This window comes from Neoarius graeffei, chromosome 25 (assembly GCF_027579695.1).
Source record: "Neoarius graeffei isolate fNeoGra1 chromosome 25, fNeoGra1.pri, whole genome shotgun sequence".
NCBI classification, from domain to species: domain Eukaryota; kingdom Metazoa; phylum Chordata; class Actinopteri; order Siluriformes; family Ariidae; genus Neoarius; species Neoarius graeffei.
In genome coordinates this window covers 9,807,455-9,832,709 of record NC_083593.1, presented here as the reverse complement: position 1 = coordinate 9,832,709, position 25,255 = coordinate 9,807,455, and the positions used below count along the sequence as shown (strand labels likewise).

Sequence of the window (25,255 nt, the reverse complement as noted above, 5' to 3'; positions counted from 1 at the left end):
CCTCTTGGTGCAAATGGAGCTAAACAGCCAGCATGTGTTTTTTTTTTTTTTGTGTGTGTGTTAAACTGCAGGTGGATACTGAGGCCACATGGCTAACAGTTAACGGCTAACGAGTAATGGAAATCTATGATCATTCATCACGCAAACTGAACAAGATCCCACATACCGTATGTTGATCTAAACCCTTGTGTGTATGTCAACAGTGTGGGAAATAAGGAATTTTAAGCAGACTGTCACAGGACAGACAAATCTGAAATGTTGCCTGTCTATTCAAATTTCAGCCTGTCCTAATGACAGGCCAAAGGCATGGAACAATGCGGCCGGGGGTACGAGGCCAGCTGAAAGGCTTTGGATGCCTGGAGATGGCTTCTCAGCTATTTCCAGGCACATTTTTGTGATCTTCAAAGGCTAGACATTAGTTGCTAATTACACTACAAATTGAATATGGAGCCAGGGCTCGTGCGAAAGCTTTCCGCGATCCACGCTCACTCCTGATGTCGGATCAGGGCGTGCCTGGGCTGGCTGGGAAGGTCTCAGGGAGAGAGATGTGCCTATAAAGTTTGGCAGGGCTAGGACTTTGGATCGCTGAGTTATGAAATTTTAAAGGCTGGCTTGAGCGAGCCAGGACTCGTGTTAAATTTTTTCGGGGGCTCCGGGGTGAATAGCGGGCTGAACTGTGGTTGTACCAGGCTGTGACTGGCTGGTTCAAAAGGGCTTGGGAAGAGGGAGGAGTCTATAAATTTTGGCGGGGCTAGGACCTTCGATGACCGAGTTATGAATTTTTAAAGTCGGGCCTGTGGAGACCCCGTTTCATAGGCCGTGTTACGACATGATGTATTCGCCCAGTGTAACATTTGGAAGAAAATTAGAAGTAGATTAGACCCATATCTTTACAATTTTTCATGGGCCATCCAGTTTGATGCTTTTAAAATACAGGCGCAAAAATGCAAATGCAAAAATTACTGGTAAATGTCCGCCAGTCCGGCTTTATTTCCCACACTGTGTTAATAAATATATTAACTGTCTATTAACTGTTGAAATAATTTGCTTCAAAAATGTTTGTCTACCGCAGAATTTCTAGATATTCTAGGATTTTATGTATTAACTCTTTATGTGCCGTATTTCTTGAATTTCAGTCAGTGTCCAAATACTAAACATGCATTAAACTTAAATGAACTGTAATGACCTTCTGACTGGGAAAAACGTCCAGCGTTTAACACAAACACAGCTACCTGTACATGCTAATGCTAGCTAAAGTGAGATTAATAAAAGCACAATTTTGCGCAAAGATCCTGGCAAAAGCGTGAATGCTTTCTTGCCGTAATGAAACTCGCTTTCCATTTACCTGTTAGTTATGGAAGCAAAATATCAAAAACACCACAGATATTCAATTCGATTAAGTGTAAACTGATATTATGTGCATTTGTCCAACTGGACTAATATAAACCTATGGAATCAATTTTGTGCCAAAATGTTCATACAATACTTTTGAAATATCAAACAAAAACGACAAATCAAAATACAAAAAAAGAAAAAATAAGTCAATTTTTTTAGACTGGCAAACAAATTATTCGTGTAATCGTGCAAAATATCAGTCTATTACTCTTCAGAAACCTTTTATTTTTGTTCCGCGTCTTTCTCGGTTTTGTTTGACGTAATTTATTTTGGTTGCGATTCCAGCTTTCTCGTTTGCGCTCCCGGACTTTTTGCTTGCAGTTTTGGCACAAACTTCACGTGTGGGTGGGCTGTCCAGGAATGCACTCCCATTGGGTAACTTGTGTTTGACTGACAGCTACGCTCAGCAATTCCCTACTCGGATTCTGGCGGACTGTTTGACGAGTGACCGATCCATTGATGGTAAACAAGGATCGAGTGGACTTCAGTGGCAACTATGATATTGAATTAATTCAACAAAGTGTAAATTCAATATCATAGTCGCCACTGAAGTCCACTCGATCCTTGTTTACCGTCAATGGATCGGTCACTCGTCAAACAGTCCGCCAGAATCCGAGTAGGAAATGGCCGCAACAGCCTCCGGGGAATGGCTGAGCGTAGCTGTCAGTCAAACACAAGTTACCCAATGGGAATGCATTCCTGGACAGCCCACCCACACGTGAAGTTTGTGCCAAAACTGCAAGCAAAAAGTCAGGGAGCGCAAACGAGAAAGCTGGAATCGCAACCAAAATAAATTACGTCAAACAAAACTGAGAAAGACGCGGAACAAAAATAAAAGGTTTCTGAAGAGTAATAGACTGATATTTTGCACGATTACATGAATAATTCATTTGCCAGTCTAAAAAAATTGACTTTTTTTTCTTTTTTTTGTATTTTGGATTTGTCGTTTTTGTTTGATATTTCAAAAGTATTGTATGAACATTTTGGCACAAAATTGATTCCATATAAACCTGGACATGATTTGGACTTTCCAATTCAATTCAACACGAGGGTGTAAATCAAGTAAGGAATAACATAAAGTGTAAAATTATCGGTTTACTTTGCAACAATGACTGGCTCGCTGTTTATTATCCGAGTTATTACATGGCTACTTACTAAAGAAATCACCAATTTGACACAAAATTATTTTATTACTTCTGCTAATGATGCGGTCCAAAGCAACAGTCTGTTATAAAAAAGTAACAGACTGCTGAATGCCATAATTGACCGATCAGAATCGAGTATTCAAATGAGCTGTGCAATAAACATTGTTAAAATAACTCCAGTTTGTTTTACATGGACGGCACTATGCCCACTTGTCACACATTTACCTGACATGTTGCAGTAGATGAGCTGCGGCTTGATGGGCCCGCTTCCATCCACGTCAATGTGGTACAGCCCTGACGTGTTCCCTCTGTGCTTGTACGCCTCGCATGACGCCTCGTAAACAGCTGGTGAAGATGGAAATGACAGTTAGCCTTCCTGCTCTAGACACGTTGAAAAAATAAGAAAAGAAAACGAATCCCATGGAGACAGATGTAAATGCCTCATCTCCAGTTGCTACTTCCACATGAAAATGCGTCTCGGAGAGCTGAGATAATGAAGTGTGACAGTCCTCATTAAGGCCTCCACATGTGGGCCTGCAGAGTAAACAGCTCAATACGTGTCAACCTCGAAAACACGATGGATCAGGATGAGGTGAAGGCAGCATCTCGGATAATGCGCCGTTCATGGCTGCAAGCACGCTGCCTATGTGCTTGCCTAAACTGCTTGCCAGATACTGCTTTGGAGTTCATGCCCTAGATTATCCAGTGGAAGTGTGCAAGAACAGGAAGATATTCTGGAGTGTGGACATTTCCTCCTGGAAATTTTCTCAATGTTAAGCTATGCTTTGCTCCACTGGATTTGAAATGGAGCCCATTGATTAGCAATCTTTATTATGGATTCACAATCTTTTATAAGGGTTTGGACTGATAATCTTCAGGCAAGAAGAAGTAGTGAATCATTTGATCTCAAGCCTACCTTTTAATATTGCATCAAAAACAAACAAACAAAAAAAGGATTAAAATGTATCTATCAGTGGGGTGGTACCATCTTTATAATGGATTTCTTGCCTAGGGAATTAACCTGAGGGTAATGTACCTTTAAGGCTATTTATAGATACTCATTAGACCTTAGGGTTGGACAAGTTATGAGACCTGGTGCCCAGGACAAGCAGATTTCATGTTCCTGCTCTGAATTTTTTATTCATACTTGCTCAACAGGCAAATATTCTCACAGATCATTTTGATATGATCACCCATGTAAGTATGTCCCTGTTCATTCATGCAATTATTAACGTCACCTGTTTTTGCCCAATCTTCAACTGCCTTGCTTCAGTGTGTCTGTGCCTACTATAGCTACTGTATGTTCTTGGCTGACAAGAGTGGAACGTCTGCTGTTTTTTACCAAACCACTTTGAAATTCAGCCTGTTGGGCTTTCTGAGATGCTTTTCTATTCCTTACGGTCGTAAAGAGTGCTTATTTGAGTAAATGTAGCCTTCGTGTCAGTTCAAATGCTTTTTTGTTGTTCGTACCATTTGGTGTAATGTTGAGATGAGTGTTGTGTCTGAAAATCTCAGAAGGGTCAACAGCTGACCAATGACCACTGACCATTTGGTGTAAAGTTGAGTGTTGAATCGAGTGTTGTGTTTGAAAATCTCAAGAGGGTCAACAGCTGACCGATGACCATGGACCAATTGACTAATGAACATCTGGTGTAAGGCTGAGTGTTGAGTCGAGTATTTTGTTTGAAAATCTCAGGAGGATCAACAGCTGACCAATGACCATTGACCATTGACCAATTGACCAATGACCATTTGGTGTAAAGTTGAGCGTTGAGTTGAGTGTTGTGTTTGAAAATCTTAAGAAGGTCAACAGCTGACCAATGACCATGGACCAAGTGACTAATGAACATCTGGTGTAAAGTTGAGTGTTGAGTTGAGTGTTGCATTTGAAAATCTCAAGAGGGTCAACAGTTGACCAATGACTATTGACCAATGAACAGTTGGTGTGAAGTTGAGTATTGAGACAAGTATTTTGTTTGAAAATCTTAGGAGGGTCAACAGCTGACCAATGACCATTGACCAATGAACATTTGGTGTAATGTTGAGTGTTGAGTTGAGTGTTGCATTTGAAAATCTCAAGAGGGTCAACAGTTGACCATGGACCATTGAACAGTTGGTGTGAAGTTGAGTATTGAGATGAGTATTGTGTTTGAAAATCTCAGAAGGGTCAATAGCTGACCAATGACCACTGACCAATGAACATTTGGTGTAAAGTTGAGTGTTGAGCCAAGTGTTGTGCTTGAAAATCTCAGGAGGCTCAACAGCTGACTGTTGACCAATTGATCAATGAACAGTTGGTATAACATTGAGTGTTACATTACATTACAGGCAGATGCTTTTATGCAGAGCGACGTACAACATACTCAGAGCAGCCTGGGGAGCAGTTGGGGGTTGGTTAGGTGCCTTGCTCAAGGGCATTTTAGCCATTCCTGCTGGTCAACTGGTGTTGAGCCGAGTATTGTGTTTGAAAATCTCAGGAGGGTCAACAGTTGACCAACGAACACTGACCAACACAAACACATTACATGCCATGCTTTTTACCCAGTCAAATGGGTTTCCAGGCAACTAGAACATGACAATGGGCAGCGCCCTGGAACATTTACATCCCTGATGGGTTAGCCACTAAAATTTCCATTAAGATTGAACCTTAGCTTCAATCTTAATATTGAAGACCACAGAGCGTTCAAAAGAGCTAGAAAAATGTACAAAAGATACAACCTTCAGGGTATCATCCTACTGACAAGCATTTGCACAGTTTAGTATCATTCTGAGTGAACCCAGTCTTAAGTCCCCATTGAGATGCAACACACAGGCGTCTCTCGAGTGTTGCATGTCATTAAATATTATGAATAGCGAGTCAAAGAGACCCTAGAATTAACCACCTGCATCTCGATCTGTCTTGAGGATCCAATACAGAATGTAACTGAAAAACATCATTATAATGAACATCTGTTCAAAATCTGAGAAGAATGAATAAATTAACCAAAATCAATATGAAATCTGTTTCACTATGTGCATGAGTCAAAACTATATTTATGGACAGGTTTTGAATATCATCACTAATTAGGTTCCATGACAACCTGGATACTGGCCCAGAACTGCAATTTCTCTTGAGAACAATTTTATTTTAAAGCTAATGTGCCAATATCATGTCCTCACACTCTTCGTGAGCAGATTTTACACTTTGGTGTAACACCTTCAGTTGTTAATCAAAACTATTATCAGCGTGTGTGTCAAATTGAGTACAAGATATCAGATCCGTTCTTTTTTATATTAATCCTGAGAGTAATTTGGCACTTAATGCTGATTAGACACCCACACTTGAGCTGCACATTTAAATCTGTAAAGTTATTCAGTGGTCTTGACACCCTCTGCATTCGAATACTGATTTATAACGTCTTCTTGAAACTTTTCTGCCTGATTTTGAAGTGTACATCACCAATGACACTTGCAGCACAAAAGGGAGGCGAGGAAGGCATTTGCTGTTGGCACGAAAAATGAAGCAGTTCAAATGATTTGCAAACTTCACTTGAACTAATGAAGTATTAAAATGGCCCATAAGATGGCAACGGGAGTTTCCCTATGGGGAAATGGTGAGGAGGAGTCAATGGTGCTTGTAAACACGACTGGCAAAACAGCCATATAGTTTTCTCAGCCATTTTTTTTTCCCTCAAACAAGTTCTCCTGAAAGTTGTTGTACAACTATTTGGCTTCAATCTCAATGGCTTCCAAAGACCCATCCAGCAAACTTAATTTGAGCTGATAAAACAAGACGGTGGTGAGAAATTGGCCAAGGGGCGATGCCAAAGGGAAATTTACGATGGTGTATAAAAACAATAGAGGTCAAGGATAGTGAGTGGCCTCAATCAGTGCCTTCCTACTTTTTCAGTAGCAATGGGAAAAAAAACTATAACTCTAAAATAAAAAACCTTAAACTTAATAATCTGCACACACTAATGAAGGTCTATGGTGCACCAAATGACTTGTCCATCAATGAGTGTCCTAAACAAACACCACCACAGCACTGTTTCATTCTTACACAGAAAACAATACTTCAGTCATTCCAGGTTGCGTTTTTGCTTAAATAATCAGCATTTGGTACACTTTTTAGGTACTAGTGAAAAACATGGTTTCAGTTTTTTGGTACTAATAATATTCTATTCTCCAGTCTGGTCTTTGGTCTCCAGTTGTCAATGACTTTTTCAAAGCAAATTAAAATTAAATAGCACATTACAAGTCCTCAAATTAAACAACACAGACATAATCAACAACAACCATTTCAATTTCCTTCCACTCCTTCTTATTTACCTCCTCGGGAATGCTCTAATATGGGGCAGGACTTTATTACTGAACAGCATTCATAATGGAAAGCAACATTACCATGAAAGAAAGTTCTTCAGAAAAGATCAAGACTTTGAGTTTTCTAATTAAAAACATGAACCCCCCCCCCAAAAAAAATAGGCTAATGCATCCTGTAGACCAGATGTGACCTACTATGCTATGTGTGCCGTATAAAAATATACATGAGTGGAAAATATAAGGCTTAAAAGATCTATCAGTGACCCAAAACCAACCTTTTGCTGTCTGTAGTAGTTCCATTAAGAATTGTGACAATCCATTTTTTAATCCTCTATTTTTAATGTACATATAGTCCATAAGTAATCACTGTCCCATTAACACAATATTTACTGATTGAAAGTGCTTCTTTCACCAAGGAACCAAGGAAGACATTCACTAAAGCTAGCTAACAACAGCTTCTTTACTGATCTCTCAAATCTCTCAAAAGCTGCCACAATACAAACTGCCTTGATATTGAGAGAGATTGAGAAGGCTACAGTACGTATGATGTTAGCAACAAGATTACAGTATAAGACCAATGGAAACACTTGGCCAAGACCAGACCACTGCACCCAGCTAGCAAATCTCATCTCATCTCATTATCTCTAGCCGCTTTATCCTGTTCTACAGGGTCGCAGGCAAGCTGGAGCCTATCCCAGCTGACTACGGGCGAAAGGCGGGGTACACCCTGGACAAGTCGCCAGGTCATCACAGGGCTGACACAGACACAGACAACCATTCACACTCACATTCACACCTACGGTCAATTTAGAGTCACCAGTTAACCTAACCTGCATGTCTTTGGACTGTGGGGGAAACCGGAGCACCCGGAGGAAACCCACGTGGACACGGGGAGAACATGCAAACTCCGCACAGAAAGGCCCTTGCCGGCCACGGGGCTCGAACCCGGACCTTCTTGCTGTGAGGCGACAGCGCTAACCACTACACCACCGTGCCACCCAGCTAGCAAATCTTACACAGTAATATCTTGTTTATTCAAGACATTCCAGGTTTTCTTTTCAAACAATACATCAAACGTGAATGAAATATCTCAGAGTGCTAAAGATTCCGTATAAGTTTAGTGATAGCAGGTATAAGAGTCCTTCCCATGCCACAAGGCACATCAAGCAGCGCCAATCTCCATTTCAGTAGCTCTCGGCCTCTCGCCTATTACATAGCTAGGGTTACAATGGGGAGGGGGCTAGTCCTCTGGTAACCACAAGAGTCTGACTCCCCACTCACATCTGTATTGCGGTGTGCCTCACCAAATGGCAGTAGGTACCAATTTTATGATGGTCTTTGGTATGACCCAACCACAAGTAGAACTCATGACCTCCCGGTCAAGAGGCGGACATGCTAACCACTCGGCCAGCTCGCGGTAGCAGGCATAACACAAGATTGATATCTGTCAGCCAGTTCAAATGCAATGGAAGTTGGTTGGTACCTTTGAAGAAGAATTAAATGTCTAGTTAAAAGAGAACAAAATACAAAATTAAAGCTATATGGCCAAAAGTATATCGACACCTGACCATCACACCTGTATTTGCTTTTTGAATATCCCATTCTAGATCTTCTTTACTTAGAATTTGGAGTGTGGCTGGAGGGATTCAGCCACAACAACATTAGTGATGTCAAGCGAGGAGGCCTGGGGCGCAGTTAGTGTTCCAGTTCCTCCCAAAGCTGTTCATTAGGGTTGAGGTCAGGGCTCTGTGCAGGCCACTTGAGTTCTTCCAGTCCACTCTTGGCAAACCATGTCTTCATGGAGCTAGCTTTGTGCACAGGGGCATTGTCATGCTGGAACAGGTTTGGGCTTCTTAGTTCTAGTGAAGGGAAATTGTAATGATACAGCACAGAAAGGCATTCGAGAAAAAAAAAATCATGTACTTCCAAAAGTTTTGTGCCAAAGGTTTGGTGAAGAACCAAATATCGATGTGATGGTCAGGTGTCTACAAACTTTTGGCCATATTGTACATGAACATGGAGTAGAACCTTGTCTTCTTTGCTGATGTCTGCCTGTAAAGGACAAAGAAGAAGGAACTAGGGTACAATTTTGAAGCCCTTCTGGCCTTAAAGTCAATGACAGAAATATTTGGAGGTGCTTTTGAGGTACTGGGAAAACTTAAAAAGTTCTCCCTAACATTACAAATTTGTACATGCCTAAAAGAAAATTAATTGATAGCTGTGATAAAAGTGGAAAATAGGTTTAAAAAAAATTCTCTCAATTTGATTCCTGCAGTGCGGAACAAAGAGTCAAACAAAGATGGAGAAAATAAAGGGTTGCTTACATATAAAATTGAAAATAGTCCAAAATAGGTTCAGAATTGATTGCAAATACAGTATGTAGTGTTCAGGGTAGCACGGTGGTGTAGTGGTTAGCACTGTCGCCTCACAGCAAGAAGGTTCTGGGTTTGAGTCCAGTGGCTGACGGGGGCCTTTCTGTGTGGAGTTTGCATGTTCTCCCGGTGTCTGTGTGGGTTTCCTCCAGGTGCTCCGGTTTCCCCCACAGCCCAAAGACATGCAGGTTAGGCTAATTGGTGGCTCTAAATTGACCGTAGGTGTGAATGTGAGTGTGAATGGTTGTTTGTTTCTATGTGTCATCCCTGCAATGATCTGGTGACTTGTCCAGGGTGTACCCCGCCTCTCGCCCATAGTCAGCTGGGATAGGCTCCAGCTTGCCCGTGACCCTACACAGGATAAGCAGCTACGGATAATGGATGGGTGGATGGATGGACAGTATGTAGTGTCCTTCAAAATGGGACTGTTGAAAAACCATTGGGAATGGAAGATAATGGAAAACAAAGTAAAGCCGGTAAAGGAGTTGGGCAGACTGGAGCCAATCTCCATAGCTACCCAGACTGGAACCCAATGACTAATCACATAATGACCTTCGTGCCAAAACAGAAAGCTGTGAATGTTTGTTGTCCAGGAATAAAAGAGAAAATTGGTAGACTCAAGGCCTCCATTTGGATGTTCGAAGGAGTGTTTAAAAAAAATTATTATTTTGATCTAATGGGATAGGCTCCAGCTTGCCTGCGACCCTGTAGAAGGATAAAGCGGCTAGAGATAATGAGATGAGATGAGCTGATCTAATGGGTTTTTTTGGGGGGGTGTGTGTTAAGGGAGGAAAATATGCATTGCACAGCAGAAGTATACATAGAATTTTGGAAAGCACATTCATTTTCACTGAATTCACTCATCTCACCAAGGACAGAGGATGAGCAGCACACTTGGAGAGGTCAAATGTGTTGCGAGAAAGAAGGGAATTAATATTAAAATTGAAAAGTTGCAAACACTTAAGGGTCATTGTGATGGCAACATATTTGAAAGGATGAGGGACCAATTTAAAAGGTTTAAAAGAACTGAACAATAATTAAATACAGTAGCTCGCTCACTCTTATTCGTCTTTAACTGGCAACCAAATATGTCTAAACAAATTGCAATGAATCACTGAATCAGGAATAGAGACGCTGAGCCCTTTTACACAGCCTGTCCAAGGCGGAATTCTTACAACTCACGTTCTGTATAAAATGTCCGAATGCTGTTTCATTCCACATCTGAGCCAGAATGGTTCGTAGTAACGGAGGTGGAATCGATATCTGTGTAAAAGGAACAGCCGGCACAGCGGAACAGGGTTGTGATGTGTTTGACCTTGACGTTCTTTTGACATTCTTCTTTCCGAGATCAGCGCAAATTCAGAAGTCTCCATTTACAATGTCTCAGGTCCTCAAATCACTTCTGACTTCTCTGCACTTTCTCCTCAACATATATTTCTGATCCACAAACATACTGCTTGCACATGCTTCCACTCCTCTCTTCCTTCTTTGTTACCTTGCACTCTCTCTCAAATTGACTGACTCACAAACTGCTGAAAAAGTGAATGCTGGCTGAGGCAGAAAGGTGTCAGCAGTTTGTGCTACAGTAGCTCTTCTGTGGGACTGAACCATATGGGCTAGCCTTCATGCCCCATGCGAATAAATGAGCCTTCGACCCCCATAACCCTGTCGTCGGTTAACTGGTTGTCCTTCCTTGGACCACTTTTGGCTGGTACTAACCACGGCATACCAGAAACACCCCACAAGATGTGCCATTTTGGAGATGCTCAGACCCAGTCATCTAGCCATCACAATTTGGCCCTTGTCAAAGTAATTCAGATCCTTACGCTTGCCCATTTTTCCTGCTTCCAACACATCAAGTTCTCTTGCTGCCTAATATATCCCACCCCTTGACAGGTGCCACTGTAATGAGATAATCAATGTTATTCACTTCATCTGTCAGTGGTCTTTATGTTATGGCTAATCGGTGTATATAATCTAATGGAAGTGATTCCATGCTGCATATGACGCTCAGCAACTTGGCTTGTGTTTGAAGAGTAGTATGTGCGACGGCTACCAATAGCGCCTCAACCCTATACACACACTGGCATGGCTTTCTGCCAGTTTTGTTTGGTTCAGTGTAAATCACTAAACTCAGAATATTGAGGTGCCTTCTTTATGCCAGTATTAGGAAATATCTATGTAAAAAGGGTGACAGATGTTGCGTCCAAAACCTCCTATACTGATCCCATTATGAATAGCAATGGAGAGCAATGTCTAGGGTTAAAAAGAAGAGAAAATATGCGGTGACCTTGACAATAGTGTACACAGAGGCAGATGGGGTTGGCCAAACTGTCGGCTAAAGCCAAATCAGAAGCCTATTCCTTATCCAATGTAAGTAAAGCCGTGGGGGTCTGAAGGTGCAAAGTGGAATATATACTATTTGTACTATTCATAACTCTCCTGATACTGAAAAAAATCGTTAAAAAAAGTTTTAAATACTTGATATATGACCGAATTATTAACTTTATACACAAGTAGCACACAGTGTTCGTGTTTGGTTAATGACAGACATTCAATTTGCCCTGACCATTTTTCATACATTTCTGCTCAAAAGCATTTGAAAAACACATTCTTTTGATTGGCAGTGCTTTTGTTCCAAATCTAATTACCCAGGGTGCACCGTGAGGTCTCTTTCTATCACCTTCTCATTTTTAAGCAAGTTGAGTGTGAACACGTTAAACACTGTTGAGATTTTTCTTGAGTGACAAGTGTTTAATTTCAGTCTGCTCTGTGCAAATTACAATGACGCTTTTGCAGAGGGACAGAAAAAAAAGAGAGCTTTTTTCACATCGTTTGAGGATCTGCCATAATCCAGATCAATGATGATGCTTTTTGGCTCAGGCTTCGTGGTTAGTGCCAAATCACTGATAAGCATTTGACCTTGGATCATGGTCTTTTTGTTTCTTCACTGATGTGTGGTTGGCAGAAAAAACACTCTCTCTTGGAAGTCCTTTGTCCTTGACTTCAGGCCAGGAAAGTGTGTATATATATATATATATATATATATATATATATATATATATAGATAGATAGATAGATAGATAGATAGATAGATAGATAGATAGATAGATAGATAGATAGATAGATAGTAGGGTGCATCAGTTGCCCTCACTTTCATAAAATCTGATGCATTTTTGTTTGAGTGTTCCTTTTCACCAATAAAGACATCCTGTAAAATTTTTTGACCATATTCAAAAGTCTAATGGCGGCACCATGAGGTTCATTTTTTGCCAAAAAATGCTTATTTTATGTTTTCGCGTAAGGTTTGAATCACAATGTTGGACTCCATTTATTGATTTCTTGTGAGCCAGAGATCATGTTAAGAACCTTTGCAAGGGATTGAGAAGCATTAATGTGATTCATAATCCATTTGTATTGTTTAAAAGTAGTTGAACAATGATTCAATGAACAGCTAAAACTCAAACTGTGCTTGATAATATATTTAGAATATGGACTAAAAATGTGTATCTAAGATATTTGGTATACTCTATAAGGTGCCATAATGTTTCATGAAAAGTGATCGAAATTTTGTCATAAAAGTCATAAAATAGCAGCTTTTTCCATAACTTTGAGCTCCTGGTGCCACCATTAAACTTTTGAATTTTGTCAAAATATTTCACCCAGTGTGTTTTCTTACCAAAAGGAACATAAAGACATTTAATCGCGATTAATGTCGCGACTGTCATAGTTAACTCACGATTAATCGCAATTTAATCGCACATTTTTGTCACATGAAAAACCATGTAATTCTCTTATCAGCATAAAAAAGTGAATGGGCTTGCTCACCGTTCGAACTACGGGGGTACTCGGGGGATCCGAGATCCCCTGAAACAGACATGAGATCCCTTGAAAACATGATTTGGGAAATGTTGGGGGGTCTCTAAAATATTGGCAAAATGATGTTTATTGACATAGCAATCGTGTGTAACGGGAAGCATTTGCATATCCGAAGTGAGCGCGCGATGGAGATCCGCGCTCTGAGACAAGCGCAAGCACCCCCCCCAAGGGAAAAAAAGGGACCCCCCGAAAATATCGGCATAGTTCGAACACTGGTTGTACCAATGTTTTTTTTTTTTATTGCAGAGCATAACACGTCTTGTCACAGCCACTGCAAAGTGGGGCTGGAGCTGCCGATGGGAAAACGAAACCTAAGCCGAGCACCGTGGCTCTTCAGGGGAGGGCAGAGGACTCTGGCTGTGCGGGGCGTGGCATTACAGTCTAGCTGCTATCGTTTTTCTAAGCAAAGTCTCTGTTCCAAGTTCCTGGCAGTTTCAAAAGCTTATGAAAAACCTACATCATGTCACAGAGCGTTAATCTCGCGATAAAAAAATTATCGCCGTTAAAATTGAGTCAAGTTAACGCGTTAATAACGCGACATTTTTGACAGCACTAATATATATATATATATATATATATATATATATATATATATATATATATATATATATGTATGTATATATATATATATATATATATATATATATATATATATATTCATTATGCAATGGTGTGTACATGTTTACTCTACGTTGTAATGGTTTCTGATTTTGACCTTATCCAGCCTCTTCTCTCTATAATTTGAGGATTAAATTGTGGTACAGTGGTCATCACTGTCGCCTTACAACAAGAAGGTTCCGGGTTCGAACCTCATGACCGACAGGAGCCTTTCTGTGTGGAGTTTACATGCTGTCCTCCCACAGTTCAAAGACATGCAGATTAGGTAAAATACCCACAAGCCAGTGCATGCTTGGTGCCGGTTCCAAGCCCGGATAGACTGGGGAGGGTCGCGCCAGGAAGGGCATCCAGTGTAAAAACCTATGCAGGACAGATCTGCTGTGGCGACCCCTAACGGGAGCAGCCGATAAAAGAAGAAGAAGGTCCTGTTGCAGTCCTGGGATTTGAACTGACAGCCTTCTGGTCACTGAAATGCTGAGCCATGACTGTACTACATTTTGTGTCTGTCAGTTAAGCTCAAATAAAATAAAAAGACTCCTTTCCTTACAGCTATGACACGTTGCTCCTCTGTAGCCGGTATCAGAGCAGTCACAGTGGAAAGTAGTCCATGACTGCGTGCACCTCCCGCCATGTTCGCAGTGGCTCGGCGAGCACCTGGAGATAGAGACAGAAAACAAAAGAAGTCCAGTCACATTCACACTTCTACCAGCATCATAATGAACACGGCTCTTTGTCTTTTTCTAATAATGGAAATGCAGGTACGTGAATTCCGAGCATCACAGATTCTCTCACAGAACTCCACAGTGAGCAATTATTCTTTGTCCGACGTGTGCTTTTTTTTGTTTGTTTGTTTTTTTATGTGCATTTGTTTTAGTTGTAGTCCTGTATACACTCCTGTCCTGTCAACAGATCGTTATCCTAATGTGTGCACCTGGTCTGCACCCTTAATTAGCTTGTCTGTTTACGCCCTGCTGTTACTTTGTCTCATTACGAAGTCTTATCATGCATCGTTCTATCATTAAGTTCTGACTTCCTGTTTCTGTCCAAGTCTGGTTTTTCAGGGCTTCTTTTCTGTACAGGATGTACCTGACGTTAAGAAGTAACATCAACAACTAATTTGATGTTGCCTGAGTAAATTTTTTTCTTTATCACTGTTATTTATGTCTGATAGTTATTTTAATCCTATATTGCTCCAAAGTGCAGGACAATATACTGCACATTTAAAAAAAATAATGTTATTATATATCTTTTATTTTTTACTGTACCAAATTTCATTGTGCATGACAATACAGTAGTTCTTTCATTATGAATGATCATGGTTTATTGCTATTCTTTCCTGCCTCAAGCTATGGGCTGAGACTATTATTATTGCATTCGCCCTAATCAAACACGTCATATATACAAAGTGTGTCTCAACATCCATCCATCCATCCATCCATCCATCCATCCATTATACGTAGCCACTTATCCTGTGCAGGGTCGCGGCAAGCTGGAGCCTATCCCATCTGACTATGGGTGAGAGGCGCGGTACACCCTGGACAAGTCACCAGTCGCAAACTCCACCAGGCGCGAACCCAGAACCTTCTTGCTGTGAAGCGACAGTGCTAACCACTACACCACTGTGCTGCCCCTCTGTCACAACAACCTGTACGTTATAGTGTCCACTAGTGTTGTAATCAAGCCCACCTAAACCGAGACCAAGTCAAGACCAAGACTTTGATGAGTTGAGATCAAGTCAAGACCAAGACCAAGGCAGGGTGAGACCGAGTCAAGACCAGGACCAGACTAGTGGGTGTGAAGGGGGACAGGGAGGCAGGGGTGACGGCCATTAACAGGAAGAAAATTTTCAAATTAGCAACGAGTCATGTTATTGGTCGCATTCGAGGCAGGAACTTTTTACTTCCAATCACAGTAACGATGTTAACAAATAAATCAGACGATACATCAGCAATTGAGTTAAATCTCCACAGTTGTGGTCTTGACCAGTCTTGAAATAAAATCTTGAGCCCTCTATGTCTGACATCAAGAAAAAAAAAAAACGAGTAAAAATGTGGTCGATTCCGAGACAAGACTGAGACCTTCAGAAAGTGGTCTTGAAACTGGTCTCGAGTACTACAATGCATCTCGTCGTCCAGATCTCATCCTTAAAGCATGTGTGGCTCATCACATCCCATTTGGAAATTCACTCAACAAATTTCTTCCAAAGAAGCAATAAATAAATAAATAAATAAAGACATCTTATCAAAACAGTCCATTGGGAATTATGCTTCAGGTAAAAATGCAAGGTTGAAAACATTAAGAAAAACTGTGTGCACTGAAAATAGAGAACAGGAACCTTCAGCACTCCGTTATTAACTAAAGCCATTAAAGGCCATTACTGGATATCAGTGTGCCCTTGAAAGCGCAATTGTAGACACTTGGAACAATTAATCCCTGCTCTTTGTTGAATTCTGAACAATTACTCATGCTTACACGACTTGCATTCATGATAAATTAGATTTCTCACACCAGATTCACATTAATGGACACGGTTAAACGGGAATCGGATTCCTATTAAATCTGATCTATAGACTATAGAACTGTTTTGATGATTGGAATGGTTGTATTTATCAATTTGCAGAAGTGCCAGCGTTGCTAATGAGAAAAGTTTAGAGCAACCATCCCTCACACATGTGCAGTAGGACAGCTTCATCCTAATATGGATTACTTCAATGGATTGAAGCTTGCAATGGAAATTTGTCGATTTAACCAGTTTGTCGAATCAACCAACATGTGATTAACTGAGTGCGTAAAATCATGCAGGTGCAAGACCAGAGTGGTGCGACAGACAAAAAACATCCAACTGCAAGCGATTTACTGTATGAATGAGGTCAAAGGAAAACCAGAGGCCAGTCTGGTTCAAGCTGACAGGATGTCTATGGTAACTCAAGTAGGCACTCTTTAAAACTGCAGTGAGCAGAAAAGCATCTCAGAAAGGCTACAACAGCAGAAGACTACATCGGGCTTGATTCCTGTCAACCAAGAGCTAAGCTTCGGTGGAATATAAAAATTGGAATTTACGCTTTTATTACATACGAGGAAGGAAAACCCGGTTTCAAGTTAATCAATTAAAAACATGTCTGCCCAATCAAGAACATCCATCCATTATCCATGGCCGCTTATCCTGTGCAGGGTCGCGGGCAAACTGGAGCCTATCCCAGCTGACTACGGGTGAAAGGCGGGGTACACCCTGGACAAGTCGCCAGGTCATTGCAGGGCTGACACATAGGCCAAGTTTACATTAGACCGTATCTGTCTCGCTTTCTTCGTGGATGCACTGTCCGTTTACATTAAAACGCCTGGAAACGCCGGGAAACGGGAATCCGCCAGGGTCCACGTATTCAATCCAGATCGTGTCTGATCTGGTGCTGTGTAAACATTGAGAATACACAGATACGCTGTGCTGAGCTCTAGCTGGTGTCGTCATTGGACAACGTCACTGTGACATCCACCTTCCTGATTCGCTGGCGTTGGTCATGTGACGCGACTGCTGAAAAACGGCGCGGACTTCCGCCTTGTATCACCTTTCATTAAAGAGTATAAAAGTATGAAAATACTGCAAATACTGATGCAAATACTGCCCATTGTGTAGTTATGATGGTCTTTAGGCTTGCCATCCTTCCACTTGCAAGTGGTAAGTGACTTGCGCACAGCAGCTCAGTCCCGAATCACTGCTCGTGCACTACACTCGCGCGCTCTGTGAGCTGCGCAGGGCCGGAGTGCGCACCCTCCAGAGGGCACTCGCTGTTCAGGGCAGAGTGATTTGGAGCGCAGCCGCTGAGGAGGAAGCGATGAGCCGCACTGACACATTTCAACTTACGTGCCGAATTAGTCATGTGATTAGCGTATCCGTGTATTGGCGTTGCTGTGTGCACGCGAATCGTGTATTGGCGTTGCTGTGTGCACACTAATCGTTTTTAAAAATGTTAATCTGATGATCCGCTGATACGGTCTAATGTAAACCCCACCATAGACACAGACAACCATTCACACCTACGGTCAATTTAGAGCCACCAATTAGCCTAACCTGCATGTCTTTGGGGGAAACCGGAGCACCCGGAGGAAACCCACGCAGACACGGGGAGAACATGCAAACTCCACACAGAAAGGCCCCCGTCGGCCGCTGGGCTCGAACCCAGGACCTTCTTGCTGTGAGCTGACAATGCTAACCACTACACCACCGTGCTGCCCATTCATGTTCATTTTTTCTACAATTTTTTCATAAACTGATCTGAAATATTCTTTTTCAGTCGAACCTCCGCCGACCCATCCCTCCCCATCCCTCAATCATTGCCCCTTCCCAAACTAAATGTATTATATTATGAATGCATACCACTATAGAATCACTGACATAAATTAGTTTTATAATCCAAGAAAACTTTATATATGAGGATATATTTGACCATTTAATGTATCATAAAGCAGGACGACTCAAAACTTGGTTGATAAATGTCATTTCTCGGGTTGAGTGTCGCCGTAAAACAGTTTTGGCGGTTGGCGAAGAGCTTTTCGGCGCATTACTGTCACCTTCTGGTGTAAGCGCATCATTCCATGGCCTTCCATGGGAAGCCATGCCCTAATGATTAGAGAAGCAGCTTTGGGACCAAAAGGTTGCCGGTTTGAGTCCCTGGACCAGCAGGAATGGCTGAAGTGCCCTTGAGCAAGGCACCTAACTCCTGACTGCTTCTCAGGCTGCTCTGGGTACAGTATGTTGTATGTCGCTCTGTATAAATGAGTGTCCGTTAAACGTCATTAATGTAATGTTCACTTTCCCCAGTGTTCACGTTCTTTAGTTGCAAACAGATTCTTCCAGTTCACCAAAAATACCAGCATGCTCAATGAATGCATGACAATGATTACGTGATACTTGCCCTGATCAAGAGTATGTGTTTCACTAGGGGTAGGGGTAAGTTTCTTTTGGTTTGGATGCAAATCAATTAAAAAAAATCAATGAAACAAAGGTCCACCTCTTTACCATAGCCCCGCCTTCTTGAATTCTCTTGGCTCATTTGTCTGCTGTTTGTGAATTCACATGTTCATCTAGATCAAGTCAGCCCTGTGATGACCTGGCGACTTGTCCAGGGTGTACCCCGCCTTTCGCCCGTAGTCAGCTGGGATAGGCTCCAGCTTGCCTGCGACCCTGTAGAACAGGATAAAGCGGCTAGAGATAATGAGATGAGATCTAGATCTAGTCACTTTGACCATACGCACCACAAGTAACCAAAAGGACATGTAGAATCCCTACGTAGATGTCCAGTATTTTATTGCAGGTTCATGTCTGCCATTATGAAATGAATTATTGACTCAGTTATGACAACAAGCCTCAAAAAAGCAGCAGTAAGTCTAAAACTAGGCACTTTATACCACACACACACGTTTTCCTTGACGCTGTGAGTCATATCATCCACTGTTTTCACACATAGCAGCATAGACTCGCAGTGACTGGCCTCAGGTTTTTGTTTCTATAATCTCAGAAGCCTGAGTCGAGCTACAACACTCGCTTGACATGATGCTGTAAACAAACCCGACCCAGGCTTGCGTGTAAACTGCTGATGAGGCATGATTTAGACATCCTGCTCGTGGTAATCCATAGTGACATACGTTCTGCAAATTTCAGGAGGCTCTTCTCACTGTTAATGGCTGGGAACAGAAGGAGATAAGAGCAGAGAATAATAGCAGACTAAAACGTGGCACAAAAGGAAGATGGTGTAGTTTTGACTTGGAATGCACTTGGCCAGATGGGGCCTGAACTGCAGGAACAAGGATTTGGCTAATGAATGTGTGCGCACATATGGAAGACTTGCTGCATCCGTTATATCCAAGGGCTGGAATGGAAGGAAGAAACATGAGCACTTGCTTTAAAAAGTGGACTAGTAGTAGTAGTAGTAGTAGTCAGGGGCGCTGTTGGGGGGGGAGTTAGGACAATTCTAAGGGCCCAGCATTGACAGAGGGCCCTCAGAGGACAATATGAACATTATTATCTCTTAAAACGAGCGAATACAACAACCTTCTGGTTTGGTTTTTCCATTCCATTCAAAATTATTAGAATAGATAGTCTTTATATTTCACCCCCTCCCTATTCATTACATGGTACAGGCTTGCGAAGGTAGAGCCAGAGCGTGATACTGTGTTAGGTTTGTTGCTTTCCAATCCAGGACTAACATCAGCTGCATACGGTAGAAGCAGAATTGATGGTGAACCATCAGTAGATTGACACCATCATGAAGAACTCAGGTTACCAGACATGTAAAAGGAGGGCAAAATTGTATTCTTTCTTAGGGATCAAAATTTCTAGCGGCACCCTTGGTAGTAGTAGTAGTTGTTGTTGTTGTTGGCTCCTTCGATCTCGAAAGATCATGGTGATCTGCCCAAGGGGTCATCCATCAGTTGTCGAGTTGCAGCACCTAGTATGACTGTATAGACCGATGCGTAAGCCGCACGGTCTGCTACAGTTGCTGCAGGTGAAGTTGCTTGGTCGGGTGTCTGTTGATGCCGTCTGCAGTCTCCGCTGTCGTTGGAGCCTCTTCTCCCCCCACCGGGTCTCTCTCCTTTCCTCGACTTCCCCAACGACGGCCTTGGTGGTGAACCGACGGCCTTGGTGGTGAACCGCCAGCCAGCACGGTCTGAGGCCGCTGCCGCCATCTCCAGGTCTGCGGGGTTGAAGCTGCCTGCCCTCAGGTCGCGCTTGCACACGTCCTTGTAGCATAGTGCGGGTCGTCCTGTGGGTCTGGAGCCTGTGGCCAGCTCACCATACAGCACGTCCTTTGGGATGCGGCCATCATCCATGCAGGTGACGTGGCCTAGCCAGCGCAGGTGTCTCTGCATCGGTAGTAGTCATCAGTTAATTACTATATTTACTAGCAAACACCAAATCATTACTACGACTTGTAGAAAGTGCAATTGTGTATATGCACTACTGAGAATCAGCAGGACTTATTTGATATTTAGGATTTGCCACTTTATATCATTGAGTGTCATTCATGTCGCACCTATTGCTTGCGAATGTGAAAGTGCAGTAAGATTACCTGACCTCAAAGTATAATAAAATAACTCAAATAATAAACTGATGTTTTCAGCGCTTATACACATTCATTTGGGTATCGTGAGTCCTTACCAACCCACACACTCTGAAATAAGACACTCAGTCGGTTTCTTTTGGGCTCCTATTCCAGAAAACATGTCCTTCAACAAGCTGTTCAGATTTGGCTCCACTTTCAATGTCACAAGGAGCTCATTAGAGTGATCCCGCCCCCTTCATCTCATCTGTGCATCTCTAGTCATGGCTTGAGAACTGTTTTTGTGAACAAATATTCATGAGGAATGTGCTACTTGATTGGCCGGTGGAAGAGGGGCTGGGGTGAGCAGTGGCTCGTTATCATTTAAAGGAACAGGCCGTTCCTCAAATCGGCCGTTTTGAACAGGGCTGTTTAGGGTGAGAAGGGAGCTGTGGTGGTTTATCCTTGTGGTATTTTGAGCAAAGTATTTCACAGACATTTCGTTAAGACCTCAGGGAGCTGTGTCAGCTTGCGGGAAAGAGGTATAATATGTCATCTTTAAGATACTGGATTAATTGCTCGTTGTGTTATGAGCATAGGTCATTACACCAGTGGCAGTGAGACCACTTACAAACTTCCAGTAAAGAGATACACTCACTGGCCACTTTATTAGGAGCACCCATCCACCTGCTGTTTGTTTTATGCAGTTCTGTAATCAGCCAATCCCTTGACAGCAGAAAAAAAAAGTCCCTCTCATGCCAGAATCTGGTCTTCCCAGGCAGTCACCTGTCCCAGTACTAACCAACTCTTTAAGGCGTATGGGTGCGGCACCGATCTCCATTTTGATAGCCCTCGGCCTCTCACCTATACAGCTAGGGTTACAGTGGAGGGCTAGTCCTCTGGTAACCATGAGAGTTTGACTTCTCCACTCACATCTGTATTGCAGCGCGCCTTGCCAAACGGTAGTACGTATCATTTTTATGATGGCCTTTGGCCACTTGTGATCTCCCAGTCGAGAGGTGGACATGCTAACCACTAGGCCAACTCACAGTCCTTGACAGCAGCACAATGCATAAAATCATGCAGATACAAATCAAGAGCTTCAGTTCACATTCACTTCAAACATCTGAATGAGAAAAATTGTGATCTCTCAAACTGTGACTTTCACTGTGGCATGGGTGTTGGTTTGAGCCAGATGGACTGGTTTGAGTATTTCAGAAACTGCTGATCTCCTGGGGTTTTCACACACAACAGTCTTTAGAGTTTACACAGAATGGAGTGGAAAACAAAAAAACATAGAATCAAGTGAGCAACAGTTCTGTGGGTGGAAACAAATGCCTTGCTGATAAGAGACGTCAGAGGAAAATGGCCAGATTGGTTCGAGCTTTTTTTGCCAGGAAGGATATAGCAACTCATCACAACTCTTTACAACCGTGGTGAGCAGAAAAGCATCTCAGTATGCAACAGAAAACAGAAGACCACACTGGGTTCCACTCCTGCAGCCAAGAACAGGGATCTTAGAATCAAGAACAAGTTCCTATTAAAGTGGCCGGGGAGTGTATTCTCCAGGGTAGAGCCCTGCACTCCCGCGGGAGTCCCACGGGACCCGACGCAAAGCAGTGCGGCGCGGGACAAATTTTGAAAGCTCATTGTGGGCGGGAGGGGGAGTGCACAATGCGGGAGACGTGATAAGCTGCAGTCCCGCTAACTAAAAACGTGTTTAAAATAAAATTTATAAATTATTAATCTATGTCTATCATATATAATTTGAGCTGGATATTTTATTTGGCATTAATAAAAAACATTTTAAGATGCCTAAATTTGCGGATGTGGTCTAATCTTGCGTACGTTTCCGATTCCTTTCCGCTCTTCCGTGTTTGAGATCTCCGATCATGGCATAAGAGCAGAGCTCCTCTAGTGAAGCTCACAGTGCTTCAGAAGTAAGTGCTGCTTTAAAAAGAGGTACATTTACCGTTAAAAAGTCAAGAGTCCTGAAATCAGACATTTGGAAGTCGTTCTCACTCGTGTACGACGCAAGCCAATGACAAGAACTTTCGTGAGAAATAACGCGAACGTCTGCATCATGCGGGATTTGCGGGCGGGAGCGGGACAAAATATGGCAGGCGCGGGCGGGAGCGGGACTGCACAATGCGGGAGCGGGACTGAAAATTCTGTCCCACGCAGACCTCTACTCCAGGGTGTCAACAAGATCGCATTAATCACACCAGCATCAATACATGATTTTACTAAATCCATTTTTCCAGTAGGGGAAAAAAAAAGACAAATGGAAGTTTGACAAATGTAACTCTATGACACATCAAAATGAAATATGTGAAGTAAATGATGAAATTATAGCGTGTCGACTCCACTGGTGCTGGCTGAATCACCATTCAGTCTTCTGAACTTTGACCACGTATCCATAACAGAGAAGTTTTAAAAATAGCTAACGCCAACAATGGTTCCTTAAAGTCATTTCTTTCTTTCTGCTATTTTACATATGTGTATAACTAGACATGAGACTTATGCTCAGTGCCTGACATTAAACTGAATAATTGTGCAGATGAATTGTTGTTAAAAGCTAAGATGTCTAAAGTATTACAGTTTGCTTGTCAGAAAGGTTGTTTTTCCAGCGCTTGGGGGGGAAAAAAAAGCACAATCGTCGAGTCAAACCATTTTCTATTACAAAGGACCCTTTAAAGTGATATAATGATGTCTGTTCAGTAGAAACATGTACGTTTGAGTAATCCTGACTTATCATAACAATCCTAACCAGGCTTTCGTCTAAACGGGGGAACAGGGGCGCTGCGCCCTCTTACTCTGGGCGTGCGCCCCCTTACCGACTCTGTGAAAACATCCCAGCAACACTACGTGACAATGTGTCTGATCATCAAATACGTTATAATTGCTCCAAAAATATTCCAATCATAGTAGATACACCGCCAGACGGTGCAAAAACAATCCGAATTGGCGTTTTCCAGACTGAGGCGCCATGTTGTTTAGTTGTTTACTTGTCGCGGCTGCTCTCGCGAGATTTGACATGGGTTACATACAAGGTCAGCTGACTTGTAGCGCGAGATTTCTCGAGACTGAATGACCTTTCACCCACCGGCGCGGGAGCTTTTGACAGAAGTAGTTCGCGAGTTGTTTTTGTTGACACTTGGGCATTTAAAGATGTCATCCCGCGGCACGAAGTGGAAGAAAGCCAAAGACTGTCCGGGGCAGAAGAAGATTAGGCCATATAAAAAAAATAGTGTGTTTCCGGTAACCCGACCGATCTCGAGAATTTCCGCGTCGAAATTGCCGACCGTAAAGTTTTTATTACAAATTTCCCTCGATATTTTAGTGTAAGCAGCGTTAGTTTGTCATAATTTTTTGTTTCAACGCATTCAAGTTGTGAAAGAAACGATAAAAAGTAAAATGTTTCGCCACTTCTATCAGCCCTCCTGCATAAACTGAGCCGAGCCGCCATTTTGAATCCTCATTCAAGGCTGTAATGCAAATTGCTTCCTTTTCAGTATACAAGTGCACTTCCATGGCAGGGAAAAACACTACATTTTGCCGCCTATGTAGTCCCCTATTTATACAAATAGGAGTCATTCAGGATTCAGCCATGTTTTTGCTCGACCCACGTTCTACAGTAGGCTAGGCTAGGCCGTCTGCTTTTAATGGAAGTAGCCTAGCCTAGGACGTTATTTTCACGTTATTTCTTGATAAGGTGTTTTCACGTTATTACATGAAAATATCATGAAATATCGCTTCCGTAGATCATAACTCGAACTCTCGTGATATTTTTTTTATTCGTTTAAAGATTTAAAACACTTATTTTATTATGATGTGTGGTATAAAGGATTCTGTGCCAAAATACTATTTTGTAAGATGTTTACTTGTGTTAATTTTTTCGAACAAAATAAAAAAAAAATTAAGAAAAAAAAAAAACTTTCCAACCTACCGACCTTATTTTAGTATTTCATGTTACCGGAAACACACTATTTTTTTTTTTTGGCCTTACTTCTTTCTTTTTCAATGTTGACAGACAATTTGTTACAATTTCCCTCTCAGATAGCCTCAGAATGTCCCATTGGAGCATTTTTCAAAGGCTTTGCACGGCGGGGGGGGGGGGGGGGGGGGGGGGGGGACAACCGGCACCATCTCCGTCCCCCGCTCCCTCGCCATGGTGAGCGCCCTCATACTAAATTTTTCTAGAAAAAACCCTGCAAACGATAGTCCAGAGGGAGGTCAATCAAGTGCGCTCATTAGAATATTAAGCCACGCCCAGGGCATTTTCAAATTGGCCTGATTAGCATATTCAGCTTGTTTTTGAGCAGTGTTTAATTGCATGTCTATCTTTTAAAGCCAAATCTTTTAAAGCCAGTGTTTTATCTATTTACAACCTTTCACTTCCTTTCTTATTGCCAGCGATAAAAACATGCGATTGGGACGCATCCAAAAGCCCTTTTCTTCTTAACTGCATAAAAGGATGTAAAATTATCAAAGATAAGCATATATTAGTGTA

General features: G+C 42.2%; 1 protein-coding gene across 1 annotated transcript in view; it reads right to left on the bottom strand.

Annotated features, from left to right (window-relative positions):
- The window catches only part of cntnap3 (contactin associated protein family member 3), a 332,581-nt gene that overhangs the window by 100,281 nt on the left and 207,045 nt on the right, over positions 1-25,255 (bottom strand). Inside the window, exons 11-13 of the mRNA XM_060909607.1 lie at positions 14,256-14,362; positions 2,766-2,885; positions 1,187-1,189 (exon numbers count right to left, since the gene is read on the bottom strand). Coding sequence (XP_060765590.1) covers positions 1,187-1,189; positions 2,766-2,885; positions 14,256-14,362 — 230 coding nt within the window. The remainder of the gene's footprint in view (positions 1-1,186; positions 1,190-2,765; positions 2,886-14,255; positions 14,363-25,255) is intronic.